The sequence below is a fragment of the Rhinolophus ferrumequinum genome, chromosome 3, assembly GCF_004115265.2.
Source record: "Rhinolophus ferrumequinum isolate MPI-CBG mRhiFer1 chromosome 3, mRhiFer1_v1.p, whole genome shotgun sequence".
Classification (NCBI taxonomy): Eukaryota; Metazoa; Chordata; class Mammalia; order Chiroptera; family Rhinolophidae; genus Rhinolophus; species Rhinolophus ferrumequinum.
This window is the reverse complement of record NC_046286.1, coordinates 93,799,454-93,818,726: the sequence shown is the minus strand read 5'-3', so window position 1 is coordinate 93,818,726 and position 19,273 is coordinate 93,799,454. Positions and strand designations below refer to the sequence as shown.

At 42.9% G+C, this 19,273-nt stretch overlaps 1 protein-coding gene across 5 annotated transcripts in view; it reads right to left on the bottom strand.

The window, feature by feature from the left end:
• Positions 1 to 19,273, bottom strand: part of PLEKHG1 (pleckstrin homology and RhoGEF domain containing G1) — a 211,471-nt gene that overhangs the window by 108,332 nt on the left and 83,866 nt on the right. Inside the window, exon 1 of one of the 5 annotated variants that reach the window (XM_033103024.1) lies at positions 16,876 to 17,050. The exons of 2 other annotated variants lie outside the window; for them this stretch is intronic. In XM_033103024.1, the coding sequence (XP_032958915.1) occupies positions 16,876 to 16,954 (79 nt within the window). In that variant the 5' untranslated portion in view covers positions 16,955 to 17,050. Of the gene's footprint in view, positions 1 to 13,884; positions 14,331 to 16,875; positions 17,051 to 19,273 lie in introns of those variants that run through there. 2 more of the 5 variants (XM_033103030.1, XM_033103023.1) reach the window with 2 other exon arrangements.

Sequence of the window (19,273 nt, the reverse complement as noted above, 5' to 3'; positions counted from 1 at the left end):
ATAGTATATAAGCAAATTCAAAGGCACTAAGTAGTTCAATTATATAAAAATGCCACTCAAAATCCTGCAAGTCTTCAAAAATTAAACAATAATCAAACACTATTTTAAAAAAACCAGCATATTCTCTGGAGGGTGAGACAGGGCACTGGTATTTTTTCCTTGAAGTGGTTCTGATGTATTGCCAGGATAGAGGCCACAGCTGTGCCACAAGAATGTTCCCATACCTGCACATTAAGGTAGAATTTAACGAAGCAGCAGAACATTTTCTAGGCTTATTTATTTAGTTTTTGTATTACAAGAAGTACTCTTCAAGTAAAATAGAGCTTGTCATATTTCCAGTATCAATCGAGTTAAAATCTAAGAACCCTTGGTGGACAATCTGTGTTCCCAGCCTGCTTTTTCATTTGAATAAAATCATGGGAAGGAGGTGAGTAAGGAGAGAGGTGGTAAAGAATGGTATGATTTTTTTTTTTTCCCCGTTGTGAAACTAAAGACCTGGGTGTGGCGTCCCCTCCCTGGCAGCTAGGTACCTCCCCAAGAACCGTGGCCATTTTCTCATCTGAGGGTCTCCACCGACAGAGGGAGAGTGACGAAGGTCAAGACACAGGTCTAAGTGAGGTCATTTGGTTTTTTTTTTTTGGTAGGTGCATATGAGAGAAACCTTGTTGATGAGAAGGTCCCAGTGCGCTTCAGAAAGGGCTCCACACACTGGCGCTTTCAACAACCTCTCTGTTGTCCAAATGTGTTTGTGAAGTAGCAAAAGAAGTCCAGCCTCATTGGTGGAAAATTTAGTTGTTTCATATCTTAAAAGTGTAACAGCTAAACTAGTTGATACCCAAGAATAAATTATGGAGTGAGAGAGATCTGGTTTCAAATCTCAGACCTATAACTTACTACCAAATTGTGACTTGAACGTCAATCAAACTCAGTCTTTTAAAAATCAGGGACCATCTTATTTCACGAGTTACCATTTGATTTAAGGGATATACCACTTATCAAACATCCATCACAGTGCATGGTACCTAGCAAGCAGCGAGTCATAGGCAATAAAGCTGTACACGCTATAATTCCTACGGTCAGAGTTCCAGAACTTTTTAGGGGGAGAGAGAGAAGTCTGCTAGTACCTAATGTGTGAGTCCTTCCTATTGGCCAGGCGCTGTTCTACGCGCTTCAGATCATTTCCTCACAACCCCCTTAGGACACAGGTGCTATTAGCTCCACTTTATGGATGAAGAACTCAGTGAACAGGAAAACTCAGTAGGTTGCTTTGGTAAACGACAGTACTAATGGAGGCACCAGGGTTTGAACCCAGGCAGTTAGATTTCAGAGCCTGTCGTGTTTATCCTTGCACAATACCACCAGACGTGTACATTTACATCACAGATTTATAGAATTAGAGAGCTTGGGATGTGGGCCTGGAGTTCAGAGAGGGCGCCTTAGAAACAGTTTACTACAGCCCTTCCAGTTTATGGAAGAAGCTAAAGCCTGGAAAGAGGATTGCCCCAGGTAAGCTAGCCCAGTGGTTCTCAAACTTGAGCTGGCATGAGAATCACGGGACAGCTTGCTAAACACAGACTGCTAGGTCCAACCCCCAGAGTCTCCGATTCAGGGGGTCTAGGGAGGGGCTTGGGAATTTCTAACAAGTCCCCAGATTATATAGATTATATAGGTGCTGGGAACACATTTGAAGATTCAATGACCTCCTTAGTGGCTGAGACGGGATGAGGCTTCTGCTTTCCTTATTTTGCATCTTAACAATAAACGGTGGAGTCCAGCTGCTCTGTCCTAGTGAGCGGCTGAGGGAGATTGCGCAGCCTGCTAGAGAAGCCCTGAGTGCAGGCATGGAATGCATCATCCTCCCGATTTAGCTGAGACATCTGGAAGCTTCTATCTGGCATGTTATGCCATGATTCACTTCAATACTTGTACTTCATTCTGATCCTCCCTACATACCCCAGCACACAACCAATCTGCAACAACGCAAACCTGCTTACTGCCAATAATAAGTATTATTCTCACTCTGAGCTACTCACCAAAACTTGTTATCTAAAATTTGGCTCTTTCAATGCTCAACCTAGCAGGACTTAGCAAAAATAGCAGGGGTCATGGATAATTGCCAGTATTTATTCTCAGAAGAGAAGAATGCTTAGACGATTTCAAAGTTTTCTTTTGTTTACATTATAATTCAAAAGGAAATTTTTTGTTTATTTGTTTAGCTAAGAAGATCCATTGCCTTTCATGAAGATCCCTCGTAGTGCGAACTATTTTGAAAGTCGGGACATTAATTATTGTTTCAACTTGCCATGTTTCAAACCGCTTCTTTTCTGTGCCGTCACAGGGTGTTCCGAGGCTTAAGATACTTAGCGACTGCAAGACATGACTGAGCCTGGCACATACTAGATGCTCACAGAATGTCAGCTTGTTCTCACCATTACCAGTTCTGTTCTTTTAGAGAGCCCAGGGATTGGCTCGGTTGCTTGGGCAAGTAGGTAGGGCATGGCCAGAGTGAGTAGACCGACCTCCTAATTAAAACACCCTCTTCCCCATGAACAAGGTGATTTAGAGACCATTACACTCCAGAAGCATTGATGGAGCATCTGCATGGACAAAGCAATTGTACCCACAAAACCTCACAGGACTTAATACTCAGTCACTTATTGAACTAAGCAAGGCATCTTTTTGGAAGACCCATCAGGCACAAGAGACCTCAGGTAAGGGTTGTAGAGAACAGTTATATTAATTTCTTTTTTATTTTGAAATAAGTATACATCCATAAGACTTATACTGAAAAAAGACAAAAAAAAAAAGGAAAAAGAAAAAAGCACGAGGCAGTCTCCTGTATCCTTCACCCAGTGTCTCCCAATGGGGGCATCTTGCAGAGCTCTAGCACAGTCCCCAAAACCAGGACACTGATGTCACTCCAGTCTACACAGCACATGCAAATGTCACCAGTTTTAAGAACAGTTACGTTTTGGTTGTGAAGAGTGAAAAAACAAAGAGGAGAAACTGAAAGAGGTAAAGGCAATAAACACAGACAGTATCATGTGATTGTTCTGAAATTCGCCTTCGTATTAGCCATGAGAAAGCGATAACTGCTAAACACATAAACGTACAATAAGAACTTTATTTCCCGGAAAAAACAAAAACAAAAAAACTTTCAAAGATTTTTTTTTCAGACTGAGCTTAACAATCATAATCAAATGAACCTGTTTTTCAAATCGTCTATAGATGTAAATGCTGATTAGTGAAATCAACCTCTTTTAAAGTGAGAAGTGACCCCAAGAGTTGATAACCCAGATCCTAACCCCACCCAAACTCACACACAATCTGCATAATTGTCATAAAAGAATAAATGAGGAGCTTTAGTACTTTCCAGATTGCCTGGCCCGGAGTGGCATGTAGGAAGTACTAGGATTTTGTTATGCTTCCCTAAGTAATCTTTAGAAGCCCCCATTACTGTATTCATTATAAACTAGTGTTATCAGTTCTTGTCAGTTAATTCCCCAAATAATCTTTGCACATTCTCATTCTCTTCTGTGTATATTTGGAAATATTAAAACTGATTTTCAGTTAGCTGAAACAGGTAAGGTTTTACTCCGTGTCTCATTTTCATAATATGTAGTCAGGTTAGGGAGTCAAACCATTAATATGCCAACAGCTTCCTTAAGTAACAACTATCTTTCAAAATTGATATATAAGAAGGTAGTTCACAACTGATTTCCTGGTTTGATACATTTGCCAAATTTGGTCCTTAGCTGAAATGTTTTAAAAAACAAAAAAGAAGATGATGAAGAAGCAGCCCACCAAAAGAACAAAATGTTTGCAAAAGCTCCTAAGAACCAGGTTCTCCAGGTCTATCAAAAAGGACTAGAACTACTTTCCTGAGCAGGTAATGCTGTGGTGACATTTCTGATTCTTCACCATAAGATAGCTGCTCTGGTATTAGGAAACAAAACACAGCATTTTCCCTTTGCACGGTGGGGCGCTGTCTGTGACACTCTCCCACCAGTGAGGCGGGCCAGTGTAAACAGATGTTTCAATGGGTGGAGAAGCCAACTCCTCTCCACTGTACACAAACAGCTGGCAGCCCCTGCTGGGGTCATCTGAATTCTGAATGACCAAGCAGAACTTTTGCAGATGGCTCCCTCCTTCCAGGGCCACCCCCAGGCAAGATTCTGAAATAGGAGAAGCTTGTCCTGGACCACACGAGTGCCACCTCCCCAGTCCCTGGGCACCCCGAGTTGAGTGTCCTGAAATCTCCCCATTCCCCTCCCCCTGCCCACCCAGGATCCCTCCTCCTTCAAGGGCTGGTGCCCTAAGCTCGGCCACCCCACAAAGATTCTGAGGGTACTGAGAGCGCCCTCAAATAACCTGCATGAGACACACAGCTAGACAGCTGAACTTGGAGACCTGACTCCAAGCTTAGGGCTCTCTCCTAACCTACAGCATGTCAATTGCTGTAAATTGTTCTGTAGGTCTAAGCAATTGAAAATTTATTATCTTACCCAGTTTTTGGAAGCTCAAGAATTTACAAATCGTTTGTAATGTTCCCTTTTCAGTATAAAATCATCATATATATTCTATTTCAGCTCCTGGAGAAATTTTAAAATGCTTAGAAGTATTGGTATTTTTAAAAGTACTTCTGAAAGTGATATATGGTTTCCAATCAATCTTTAGCAAAATGTAGTACAGTGTGAGATACACACACACACACACACACACATATATATATCTCACATATAGATGTGTATGTGCATATATATATACACACACATATAGATGTATGTGTGTACATATATACATATATAAAATATATATATATATACACATATATATACATATATATATATACATACATATACAAATACATACACACATAAAATTAAAAACTACCAAAATCAAAACCAAGGAATTTTTCATTGACATTATAGAATTTCTGTACATTTTCTTTGTAGTTCAGAAGCAATTTTATTCTTCGAAGTACAACAAGGTCTTGTATTTAATAGATAATATGTAAAGAGAAAACCACCTCTGTAAAACCTTTCAAATTTGATTTCTAAAACCACCAGCAGACTCAGTCTCATGAACACAAAGCATCCTTTTAAAGAATACTTACTTGGAGGCCTTCATCCTCTGTACAGATGGTTTCTCATATCTTTGGACTTAAAAATCTCTTGCAAAACTATGCTCATGAATCATTTACTCGTTTTTCAAATTCTGGTTGGCTTAAGATTCCTTTCATGCATTTTGCACTGAGATACTGTTGTTCAGAAACAGAGCCACACAGCGAAATCAATGGGCCTGAAGAAAAACAGGCCGCTGGAATAAGCACTAATGCATCACTCGAGAAGTGTGTGTGTGTGTGTGTGTGTGTGTGTGTGTGTGTGTGTGTAACCAGATATTCAAAGTGTTTAATGCAAGATTAACAAGTGTCTAAATGTCATTCTCTGATTTCAAATTAAAAACTGCAGATTTTACTCCAGAGCTGGCAGCCTGCCAGCACTGGGGCCTAAAGGTGGCTGAGGGCTTTGGGGAGAGGTGGGAAAAGACTTCACTCTCACAGCATGGCACTTTTCCCCCCGGTGGCCTTACTGTTGGTCTCTTTAGTACAAATTCCACAGCCAGACTTTCTAGACTTTCAACTTAGGCTATCAAAGAAGCAATTTAAAGGATATATGGACTTTAAAAAATATTTACAGAGGGCAGACATTCTAAAACATTTTCTGTGATCTGAATCCATTCTCACCACGACCTTGATATATAACCAGGGTTTCTGACACTATTTTGGGCTCATAACCAGTTTTTCTGAACTCTCTGCAATAACGTACAAAAAAAGTACCCCAAGTTCACACGACTGGTTGTGACACTGTTCAAGAAAATGATAAATTAACATTTGTGGTGAAGACTGTTGATCTGAATTATTACTTTAATGTTTTTCCCCTTCTTTTGTCCTGACTAGAGTGACTTAAGTAAGTCCATTTGGTCACTTTACAGGCATTTTCACACAAAATTCCCCTCCGTTCAGGGAGGGCATATTTTGTCTCAAGAAAACTTCAATAACCAGGTACAGTTCATCATAGACACTTTAGGGTCAGACTCTGCAAAACAACCAGGATGAACATTTGCGTGCCCGTGGTTGTTAGGCCTTGCTGTGAGCACTGGATGGACGCTGTCTCATTTAGTCCTTGTAAGACCTCCATTATCCCCATTTCAAAGATGGGCGATTTGAGGCAGGCTGTGTAACATGTCCAAAGTTATACCACTGGTAAGCAGCAGAGCCAGGATTCTACCCAGATCTGTGTATTCTAGTGAGAGTGTTCTCAGCCACTGCCCTACACTTCAAAATTTCAAAGAAAGAGGAATCAGCAGTTTTTTCCATAAGGAAGAGATACTTTCTGGCAGACTAGGATCCTAGCCTGTGGAACAGAGATATAGTTCTGGTGAATTCCTAACATTTTCTACACCCTTATCTCAAACAAAGACCAACTAACGGCAACTCAACCTCTAAAAACCGAAGGACAATGTGCCTGCTGTATTTGCAGCTTAAAAGTCCTTCAAATTATCAAATGTGAAAAGCTACATTTGCAAAAACATCAAGCTCAATTCAAGTTCTGGAGCATAGAGCTCTGAACAACCTCTTTGTAAAGAAGATGGAAACCAGGGTCAATTTTCAAGTAGGACAAATGTTGTTCTTTGGAACAGAAACTTGTTGCTGAATCTCACCACGGAGCAAAAGGCTTATAAACTTGTGAAAAAATAAGGTTCACATGGAAACAAAAACACAACAGGAACTCTAATAGGGAGACCAACAGATGCTATGTGTCTTCCCAATTCTTTTAAAAGCTGTTGTCGGCTGTTAAAATGTCAATGCAGGAATAATAAAACAACAACAATTCTAGTATGCCAGAGGAAATGCGTTATGCTGAAGTTTTAAAATTTCAGTTTTATAAAAATTTACTAGCATAGAGGATTGATGGAAGGGAAGCTTATAAGGATAAGGCAGCTCCAGGTACTGGAATTGACTAGAAAACTTCACGAGGGCCACAAACTAATAAATAACAATAGCTAACATTTATTTGGGTACTTACTGTGTGCCAGGTACCATTTTTAAGCTTCTTTTTAAAAAATTAACTCATTTAAGTCTCACAACTCTAAACAGCAGGGATCACTCTCATCCCTATTTTACACTTGGGAAAAATGAGGCACTGAGAGATGAAGTGACTTCCAACATCAGACAACTAGGAAGTGGTAAGATGGGCATTTGAACCAGACAGTCTAACTCTGGGACTGAATTTTTACCCCCTTCTGCTATGACGCCCTGTAGCTAAGCCCTGATGCCAGGATAGGAACTGTCCCCACGTAACTGAACTGGACAAATTCCTGGTGGCTAGACAACAGGAATTTCTGCCATGTTCCTTCCTTCAGCAAAGGTTCTTATAAACTAGACTTGCGATGCTTCTGTCTGATGGTTCACAGTCCTGTTAGAGTCAAAGCCCCAGGTAAATTACAGGAGCGTGCAGCAAGATGAAGATGAGTGAGGCAATAACTACGTATAACACGATACCAGTGTGGTTCGGAATAACTTCTAAACTCTCGTGTGACACAGCCTCCATTTCCTCGAATTGTTATTTTGGCATCCTTTGCCGTTTCACCCTGCCTCTTGACCCAATCACAGGTCCCTGAGATCCTGACCAGGGCCACTCATGGCTCTGCAGCCCCACCATGGCTTTGGGCCAAGTAGACGCATCACAGATCTCGTTGCATGAATCACGTGTGCTGTGGACACCTCCCCACAGAGGCCGAGCACTGAGCTGGCTCTTCATGGAAGTGATGCATGAAGATGTAGAGAGAAAGGGGATCAGAAGGCAGGCAAGTGTTTGAGAACAAAGCCATAGCGGCTGTGAAGAGATGGAACTCATGGGGAGAGGTTGGCCTGAACCAGGGGATTGGGCTAGACTGTGACCAAACAGGGTAGTTACGGATGCAGGACCTCCCAGTCTCTCCCGGGGAATTTAGGCATTATTCCATAGGCAGTTTGGATCGTTGGCTGATGACACAGGGGAGAAAGGAATCTGACCAGGGCTTTGTTTGCTGACAGAAGAGCTTCCAAGTGCCAGAGTTAGAGTGATCAGAGCGTGAAGCATATAAATCTACCACTGTAGATTTGTCCAGGGAGCTCTGGGGAAGCTTCTACAAGTTTCCATCACTGCTTTTTCAGCAGGACTAGTTTCATGTGGTGAGCCCAGAGTGAGGAAGAATAATCGAGCAGAGAAGGCCTGTGCAACAGAGCACAGATTACCAGCAGGGGGTTGGGGTTCATGATGTGGAAGACTGAATCCAGCTCGGAAAATCATGATTGCTTGTGATAACTTGGGTTTTGTTGCTGAATCACTTGGGTTTCAGTTGCTTCATGTGTAAAATAGGGATAATTTAGCACTTACTTGACACAAAGCATATGAGGTATGGTCAAATAATATGGTGAATGTTTACATAAAAAAATTTATTACAGTAAAAGACACATTGCCATTAATCTCCCTCAAAATACCTCCCTGCTCCCCTACCCCCCACTTCGAACATACTTTCTTGCCACTTTTTGAAGCAGTTCTGGAAGTCCTCTTTTGTGAGTGTCTTTAGTTGCGCTGTCATGGCTGCCTCAATGTCCTGAATCAATTCAAAACATTCCCCTTTCACGGTCATTTTGACTTTGGGAAACAGCCAGAAGTCACACGGTGCCAGATCCGGTGAATAAGGTGGACGATGACACACCGTAATGTTTATATTTGACAGAAATTGCCATGCCAGAGCAATGTGTGACACGGAGCGTTGTTATGATAGAGGATGAAGTTAAGATATTCACGAAAGAGGATGTCCAGAACTGCTTCAGAAAGTGGCAAGAACGATGTGATAAGTGTGCCCGAAGCGAGAAGGAGTATTTTGAGGGGCATTAATGGCAGTGTGTCTTTTACTGTAATACATTTTTTTTATTTGAATATTCACCGTATGTTTTGATCACGCCTTGTATAAAGTGTTTAGCCAAGTGTCCCAGTACATAGATAGGTTTCCTAACTCGTGTTTTCTTAGACTCTGTATTCATCTATTTGGCATCCATTAATTATAGAGCCCAGCTAACAGCCAAAGTTGTTTATATCTCTCTGTGATCCAGAGCACATACTCTGAACCACCTCCTCATCTAACTCTCACACATAAAAACAATACTTCCCCTGCACTACTCACCCCAGGGCCGGTACCAGACAACTAGGGACTGCCCCTGTGTGCCAAAGCCTGCTGAAATTATTCAAACTAGCCAATGCTAAGGTGTTTACACTTCTTTGTCTTGCCTTTCCCATGGAAACCCCAATAAAGGGCCCAGCCTAGACTTTCCTCTTGCTCCTTTCTACCTCCTGATGAACACTGGTGCTTCTCCAACTGGCCCTGTGTGGAATGCCATGCCCCCTCCTCTTGGGAAACGTAAGTAATAAAAATCTTTCAGTGGTATTAATCTGTCTGTGTTGTCCCTCAGTCACCTGTGTAAATTAAAACCCATGGATACAATCATTGAGATAATAGAGCACAATAAACATAGCTATAATAACATTTACATAGGTCATATAGTAGAATCAGTTAAATTTATGCCTCTTCTACCCATCCTTTTTCTCTATCCTTACTGTCACTTGCATAGGTTTGGCCTGAATCATTGCAATAACCTCCTTCGTATAGCTTGTTACATTCAATCTCTTACTTCCTGAAGCCATCTCTTTACATAGCTATCTTCTAAAACTCTAGGTGTAGTTTACCCTTTGCCAGGAAAGCTTGATATGGTTCTCTGTGGTCTACAGATCAAGTCCGAGCTCTGTGTCTTGGTACTCAGGTCTTCTCGGGTCTGGCCTGGAATTGCAGCCACATTGAACAACTCAACATTCCCCACAAATGTCGCGAGCTTTTCATACCTCTGTGTCTTTGCTTATACCGGCGCCTGCCCTTAGAATGCTCTTTCCACTGGTCTCTAAACATGGAAATCACAATGCACTTGGGGCATCTGAATTTGCTTATTGACTATAATTGCCATGACCGTATATAACTAAACTAATTTCAAGTTTTCAGTTTGGCTTAGTAGAACCTTCATGAATTAAAAAAGACTGAAAGGGTAATAAGAGCAAATATTTACTTTCTATTCGCCCCAATTGCAGAGTTGAAAGTATCCTCAATGATTTGGAAGGCCCAGTTCAAACTCTCCTTATTTGGCAGGCTCTCTACTATATCTTAAAATTAATCATTTCTTCCACTGATTTTTTTTTTTTTAGCCTGATGTAATTCTGCCTATTCATATTATATTTGTTACATTTCTTTACATCTGTCTTCCCTAGATCACAAACCCTTTTTTGAGGTCAAGGATAAGCCTTAGAATTTTCTTTTATCTTTCCAGCTTGTCCATTAGTTTCATGCATAACAGCTGCCCAGTGAATAGTAACTGAATCATGAACCCTGTGATTATTCTAATTAAAATAAGGGGCTCTTATTAAATGGTAATTACATGGTTAATTATGGAGAAATGTGGGAAAAGAACTAATAGCTGATCTAAACTAAGTAAAATTAGTTAGGGCAGAGTATGAGTCTATTAAACTTCATCAGAAAACAGTGACAGACGTAGTAAATTATTTTAAAGCATGATTGCCATATTTAGTCATTACCATTAATTATACAGTGAGGTTAATTTTAATTTTGATTTACAAAGAGAAAACACTTGGAGTTTATAAACAAACCATGTACCACACTGCGACGTGCAATATCTCAGTGTGCATTTCACCCATCTCTGAAGTTGCTAGGCCATACTTGGGGTAAGGTCAAAAACTCCCGTTGGGATTTATAGAAGCCTAAGCAGGCTACTTGAAACTCCTCCCGGTCCTAAAGGAGGAAATGGGCCATGACCTGGCTGGGCAGGAACCCAGGTGCATTCCTGGTCCCCTGCTCCTTCAAGCATAGGCTGGAACTTAATGAGGAGACCAGGTTTGGGTAGACCCCAGTCATACTGTAACGGCCGCCGGAAACTTCTCCCAGGTCCTCATTACGTATCCGGCGGTTAGCTGACTTTATCATCTGACTTTCCTTCCATCATAACTGTTGAAAAAGAAAGTTGGCTGAGATTTACAGCTACCTCTTCTCACTAGGTGGGTGGCTGGGCTTGGGAAGGAATGAGAACCATTCCATTGATACAAGGAGAAGCTGTTCCCCAGCCGACAGAATGAAGGAAATAGTGGTTTAGAAAGAATCTTAAAAATGACTCAAAGATGATTACAGGCTGTCACTGAGAAATGAGGAAGGAAGGGCTTTCTTTTCGACTACAGGGTATGCAGCTCTACAGTCAGAAATTATTATTTTATATGTAGGCCAATGGTAGTCTGTATGCCTTTGAAATGTAAAAAGCAATAATCACTTAAGTATCTGGTAAGACTTACAAAGCATTAAGATAGATTACAAAGGCCATATATAAAAACCAGGCTCCATACTTTGTAACATCTTGCATTTCATGTTTTTAAAGTCACTGCTATCAAATACTCATTGAGTGTCTACTCTACAGAGGACCCTGGGCATGGTGGAGTCAGAGCGTATCAAGCCACGGAGCTCTAACTGGACTCATCTTCTACATAAGGAGGGAGGACCACAGGGAAAGTAAACGATGCATGTCTCATGTGCTAAGCTGCAAATGAGTTACAACCAAGCTTTTCTGGGGGTCACAGGAGCTTCACTGAAAAAGGAGAATGGAATTTCTCATCTAGCACACGCATTAAAAACAAACATGTTTCCATTCAGCAAAGCAGATAACTTAGCTGCAATCTAAAGTTTGCAAATGTTCGCTCTTGATTCGATACTGAGAAAGTGGGTGGGGAAATCATCTATGGCAAACATATCCTTTGATGATCTTCAAGTCTTAATCAAGGGTGTCATTTTGCATTTCTTATCTTTCCTCTCATGTTCTTCACACCTTTTGACACAGTCGAAGCACAGGAAAAGCATGTTTTAGTGTGCCGGAGGGTGGACTGCCCACCTACACACATTTGCGTCCTCACTTTATTTGGACAGAACTGACAGAAACATAGTTAGATTTTGCATTTAAAGATGAAGACGGAGTCACCCAAATCCACGTTTGCTTTCAGTTTCCTTCCTTTCGTGGTGTAAAAAGGGATTCTCGAAGTTGTAGCAGCATTTACTTCAGTTTGCTCCCCGTTCCTAAGCCCAGCACTGAGAAAGAATAAGCATGTAGACGGGCCCAAGAGCAGTTATGAGTTGAAAAGACTTGTCTCAAGTCACATTGCCTATACCTGAGATGTCCGATTACCCTCATAAGAAACACCAAATATTCACTAAAGGCATGAATTAGGCATAGTCTGATTTCCTGAGTGAACTTCTGACATGTCACAGTAAAATACTTATATAACACATACTCTTGATGGTCAGTGATTTTACGGAGTGTGAAACAACTGCAACTATATATTTTTAGGTCAGAAGAAAATATTAAAGAAGAAACAACGAAAGCATAAAGACTATATACTCATTTTTATTTTAAATCTTTTTGGTACCTAAAAGTAAAACCTTAAAAACCATTCATCTGTCCACCTCAAGATAAATTTGTTGAATAATTACTCTAAAAAGACCATTTCTTACATCTTAACATATTACTTTGTCATCTTGTAAAGTTCTGAATACTATTCTTAAATAATTTACCGGAAGCAGAACCAGCCCGTCAATATTTGAAATACTATGATTCATGTTTCTTACTAAATGCCTAGGTTTTACAAGTAATTACTAATCCTTTCGGCAGTTTAGAACACAGGAGAGCCCTCTATCTTTTGGATATCTGGTTAAATAACTAATTTACTATCTTGCAACGAATACTTAACAGACCGTTTTCAAAATAATCCCTTGGCTTGATTCTTCTTGAATATAGTCAGCCAGAGAAGTATGGTTGGAAACCACTGTCAGAACCAAACAAATTACAACATTCAGTTTTTACGCCTCTCATCGTAGGTTAAGCTCTAGATCAGAGCATACCGGTATCTAGAAAAATGCCTGGCACATATTGGTTTTTGATGCATATTTGTTGAAATGAAAGAACAGTTGCATTTACTGCTTAGAAAACTGGCAGGGCTCTGGGCAGATGAAAGCCTTTTGTGGGGTGGCAGGTCTACTGAGAAAAGCTCTGGGAGTTTCTTACTTCTGGGCTTATACATGAAGCAGAGGCTTCCTCTATTCCACTGTACTTCTCTCACAGGTCAATCATCAGTCAGACCAAAGGGTCGCCTTGTAAATAAGTATCATTAAGAAGTCCAAGGTCTAGACAGAACAGAATGAGCTCAGGTATTTCAAAAGGATTTCATTCCAATGAAAATTTGTTTCAGTCAAGGCCACAATAACCTTTTGAACTAAGTCCACTGGAGAGCGGCATTTTGTTCACTAGTTCTACTGTTGCCTCAAAACAATAGTGACATGACAGAAAATAAAAATAATGAATGGGGAAACCCAGCAACTAACTACTTTTACCATTTCTCATACCACGTTTAGACTAAACTTTGCCAAATCACAGTAAACTTTTACTATCCTACTAGTTAAAGACAAGTAACATGGCACAGCATTACATCTTAGAATAAAAGCTGTAGAAGGAAGACAAGGTAGGAATAATAATCTTTTCCTATGTGGCTATTGAAGGTACCCATGTCTTTGGCTAGGAAAAGAGCAAATCAACCTCCCACAAATGAGTTAGTACAATAACGCGAGAAGAAAAGCAGACTCTAGATTTGTCATTTCTATTTGCAGGGGTGGGGGGTAGTAGCTTGTGACTCATTATCACCTTCCTAAACCCTTAAGAAAGAATCATCAAGTTAAACATACCCTGACTCTGCATCCCATCTTGGCTCTGTGGAATAAGAAGCTTGGATTCAGCCCTTGGGGGAGAGCTTCGATTCCTCCATCCTCTGACCAGAGTCCCCACCATGGTTGCTGACAGCATGCTCCCCAGGAAGCTGTGGCCCTGCTGGGTGACGGGAGGTGGGTGGATGGCCCTGTCAGGCTGCCACCGTCAGGAGAATCATGTCCACCTGGGACAAGGTGCTACACCCAAGGTAGACAGGTCCGGGCAGTTCTACCCGTCTTCATCCTCCACCCACATTCTCATCCTTCTTGTGTTGTTAGCCCTCCCTCGGGAGGCCCAGGGAAAGTTTGGCAGGTGAGATGAGAAAAAGCAGACAACAGCAGAAATTAAAATGAGGATATGAATAGAGTCAATCAATAAAAGAGGATGGTCAATAGTACAAAAGTGTCGATCTCCTTTGTATGAGAACTTTTTTCTTTGATTCTTCATTTTTCACTTAAAGAAGTAACGTCCTTTTTTTTTTTAACATTTAAAAATGACTGTGTAAGGGATGGGGTGGGGATGGAATGGGACATGTACCTATGTATCTATTTCTCTTTTTCCAGCTTATTTTGTCTCTGAAATTGGAATCGCTTTTAGGCAATTATTTTTCCAAAGAGAACCATTCTTCCAGATAAACAGAATTTGTTTACAAAATATGAAGTATTTCTAATGTTCTGAATTAGAACAGCTTTTGTGGATGAGAATTATATCAGCTTTTGTGGATGAGGAAAGTTGATTAAGGGACTGTAATAAAAATTCACAATCATGTAAACTCTCAAAGGCTTTTTAGAAATGAATTGACTCCAATGGCCTAATTCTCCTGGTGAGCAAGCTGGAGTTGCCTCACACTGAGTAGGTGGGACCCAAACTTCACTCAGATAGTACGTTGCTCCCATATGCCCCCTACTGGTCAAGATGCCAGGTACACATTCGTTGGAGACTAAGGACTGCATTAAAGCTGTGTGTGTGGGGGGGGATGGGGGGCACGTAATAGAAAGTTCTAGAACCCCTTGTGTATCTCTGTATGCTATATGCATTCAGACTGGGTGGTACTAAGATTGAATCAACTGTAGGTAGTCTGAGAGGTTCTGAGATTATTTACTGTCCTTATGACTTTTATGGATTACGCAGATAGAATGATCCATACCTGATTTCACTCTTTTTCTCCCTTCCCTAGTTCTACCTTATTTAACAAGATCAAGTTGTTTTTGCAGGAGGAAGGCAAATTCCTCTAAATCCCCCCAAAATGACATTTTTTTTTTAAAAGCCTACAGTTTATTAAACAGCAGTAGTATTTTGAGGAGATACATTTTATATATTCATTTAGTTGAAATTTCTCTCAATTGCTAATTATTTTGACATTTCCAAAATTTAGACAAATTTTAGTATCATTGCAGATGGAGGGAAAGTAGAAATGAAGGATGGGAATTTGAAATGGGATGAAAGTAGGAAGCTGTTGGTTCTACTCCTGCACCCCAACCTCAGGGTGGGGTTCAGGCACACATCTGGGGCACAGGGTGTGATCACGGGGGCAGCATTTGATGAGAGGAGCAAGTCCTGTTCCTCCTTGCAGTGTATCTCCCCTTGCCTTTGCCGCGGGCAGCTCCTTCTGCCACAGAGGGCTGAGATGGCTCTGATGGGGTTTAGCGGAGAGCTGCTCAGGGACAATGCTACATATCCTTCAGGGAAAAGGGCAAAGAGGCCTTCAACAGTCTCTCACTTCCTGTGACCCCCAGAGTCACAAAGACAGGCTGAACCTGCCTTCTGCTGGGGAAACTCCCTGTGCAGGTGGGGTGGCATCCAGGGAAGGACAGCAGGGGAATGAGGTATTAAGGGATTAAGCAGGAATCTTGAGAATGGTTCCAAGGTCATTTGTCAGGGGACAGAACCAGGAGGCTAGAACACAGCCTGTGTATTTATTTGCCTTGACTCTCCTCTCTTAGGAACTCTGTCCAACGGCAGGGGTCTGAATGGGCTAGGGAAGAGGCCTGGTAGGGATGCCAGGAGAGGCTCTATCTGGACCAGCAGATAGAGTCTGGCCCCATCTTTAGGGTGAAGTGGCAGAGATAACACAGTGATGCTGAAAGCAAGAGATTAGCTATGAAGACTCTAAAGAGCTACTAACACTCTCCAAATGGACCTCTCCTTGAGGTCTTGGTGACTCCTGTTGCCACATATCTGAGATCCCCTCTCCAGTGGGCTCATCAGAAGTCCAGGGTGGGAGACATAGGACTCGTGGCCAGACTCATTTCCGAATCACAGTGAACTGCCCAAGTTCAGACACTGAGAACCCTGCACAGATGCTGTTATCAGCCACCAGAGGTGACATGGAAGTACGTGAGAAAGTAGGAAAACGGAGCTAACTGATACTTCCGATCAAATTCCCCAAGCCTGCGCTTGAATTTCCCATGGAGGTGTGTCTCTTTGGTGCTCTCATCCTTCCCTAGACACACACCACAGCACTTCTCACACTCCTGCAGCCGTCTCCTTCTGTATGTCTGTCCCACTCAACCAGCCATCCCCAAACCTCACTGCGCATCAGAAACACTGTAAAACACAGATTCCCTGGACTCGTCCTGAAATGACCGCTGTCCTAGGTCAGGGAGCTTGCATTTCCTCTAGCTCCCAACACTTTCTAACACTGCCAGCCTGTAATTGATCCAAGGACGGTGTGAAGAAACCCAGTTACTTCACTGTGGGTTTCTCGAAGTCAGGGACCAAAACCTCTACCATCTTTGGTCCCAGAACAGGGGGGGTTGGATGAAGAGAATCAACACTGTGGCCAGGGGACCAGCAACATGCACCTCTCATCTGCACACAATCAGGCTGCCTGACACTTTCATCTTTCCATGAAGCCCCAGTGCTTCTTGCCACAACCCCAATGCCACCCTGGCTACAGGTGCCATCTCATGACATCACCTTGTCTTTCCTCCAGCCCAGACCCCGCGGAATCCCCACATTTCACTCGCCTGTGATGTTTTGATCCAGAACATGATTTGTCAAGGCAGCAGTTTTCTGTCCCTTCCACCCCACAAAGAACGGCTCCATGGTGGCGTCAGAGGTCCTAGTCCCCGGATCCTATTGAAAAGGGGTCTGTACATCAACGCAAGCCTCAGCTTTCACAGCAGCATGAACACTTCGCTGCCTTTCGTTTGCCAGTTGTGGCAGGTGGACACTCAGGATCCAAGGTTTTCCCCAACAGGAAGCTGAGCAATGACCATGACTGCTCTGGGAAACGCAGTCAGGAAGAGGAAGCAGGGTAACGTCCTGCCCATGGAGGCCAACCCACCCTTCACCCTTCCCAACCCATGCGCATGGACTTCCTGCCATAGACCCGCACAGGCCGGCCGTGCTCTTGCAGCAACAGGCAAAAGGAAACAGGTCAGCTGCGAGCACATGAGGTCATTTTCCCCTCAATCGGTCTTATTATTACATACCCTCCCCCTCCACTCACGAGAAGGGACCCACCCAGGAAGGAAACACGTGTTTTCATTACACAGCATATCTAGAAAACCAGAATCATGCTGAAGGCTCCTGAAAGGTCAATAAGGCTCACAGCAAACTTGAGTTTACAGGTGTTTGCTTCAAATTTCCCACAGTGACTACGAGTTACCAGCTATTCTCTGAATTTCACAAACGTAAATACTGTCCTCACCCACCCTCTGTAGAGGATGAGGGCTGAGTTGGGCCACTTGTTTCTTTGTAATCTCCTAGGGCCCACTGTATGTAGCTGTGGGCACACAGAGGGTACTTCACAAACGCTGGCTGAATAAATGCACATCACGCCGTGATGGCATGGTTGTCAGCTGTGAGAACTAAGTATGACTTCCATCTCCATAGCAAATATCTGAGCTTCTGCTGTTACTTCAAGAAGGAGCTGCTGGGGCGGATGGGGGCTGTGTGGGGAACTTTGCTCCTGAAGGGTGGGGTTCCGGGAGCTCTATCTCCCTGTGACCCCTCACCACACGTCTCTTGGGGGCAAGAATCAGGAAGTAGATTGGCAAGTGTAGAAGGGAAAATGGGACAGGTGTAACCTAGCCCCAGTGTCTGGCTCTACCTGCCCACAGGTAGTACAATTCCTGCTTTACTTCTCGATGCCATAAGGGGGACACAGGCAAAGTCTGCTCCTGCGTGGGGCAGGCTGCCCCAGGTTCGCCCAAAGGTGGGAAGGCTCCTGAGTTTAGTATTAGGATGCCCAGCTCTCCCCAGATAGAAGATAGAATCTCCACTGTCAGCTTTGTCAGTAATAAAAGTCAGGGTTTAGTCTCTATCTGCCTTACTCGTTTGTTTCAAATTGGTTCAGAACCTGGGTGGGAGGGGCGGGTCTTTATTGCCCTTCCCACAAGCTCCAACATCTGGTAGGCTGGCTCACGGACATGACATTAGGGGAGGCAATAACTCCTGGAGATTGGTGCTTCTGGCAGATGCTGTACTAAGTGTGGGCCACTGGTGTTTACCGGCGATTTACAGCAAATTGTTAGCTTTTGTGGTCACGCGCTTGGCTTTTGCTGTGGCCTGGTGAGCAGCTTTAAGCCTTCCACCACATGCACTTTTTACTTTGCCTGCTGACTCAGTTTCAGATGGCTTTGCACACAGGGGAGTGGCTCTTTCTAGATGGTCAGGCCTGCAGGCCTCATGCTCTCACAAGTCCGGCTCCGGCCTCACCCCCTCTAAGCAGAAGGTTGAGTGGCTTCAGCAAGTCCAGGCTTAGCCTAATGGTGGTGGTGGGGGTTGGGAGGCAGGTGCCCACTGCTGGCCCTTGACCTACACAGGTGCGGGGTTTCTGCAGCAGGTATATACTGAGGCCAAGAGTCAACTACAGGAAAAGGAGAGTCCCTGTGTTTGCAGGCTTTCTAGACATCAAGGCTGGAACAATATTCAAAGGCAGCAAGTTCTGTATGCACTGCTGAGAATAATTCCAATGATTATTGCCAGGCCTATGCAGGTAGCCCTTGATTAGCTGCCCAAAATTCCATGCTGCGTTCAAGGTCGAGAGGGAATTGAGGGGCAAATTTGGATTTAGGTGGCGCATCCACAGGTTTGAGAGTCTCCCCATACCATGGGGCCTCAAGTTGCCTCTAGATTGGTTCTCAGACTCAGATACCACTGAAATTCTCCTCTGGACTCGGCAGTGCTCTTCAGATCAAAGCACTGCAGTCCGACCTAGGTAACTGCTCCAGGGGATGGGAAATAAAAACCCGTTTTCTAAATTTGGAGGGTGTGGAGGCATTTGTGTTTGCATAGTGAAGAACATGGAGGAAATTCCATACATTTTTTCAAAGGGAAAATGAAACGAAAAGATGATGCCCTTTTGTCATTTCTTTTCTCTAAGTGATAACCACAACCCAGGCTGAACTGCTGAGAATT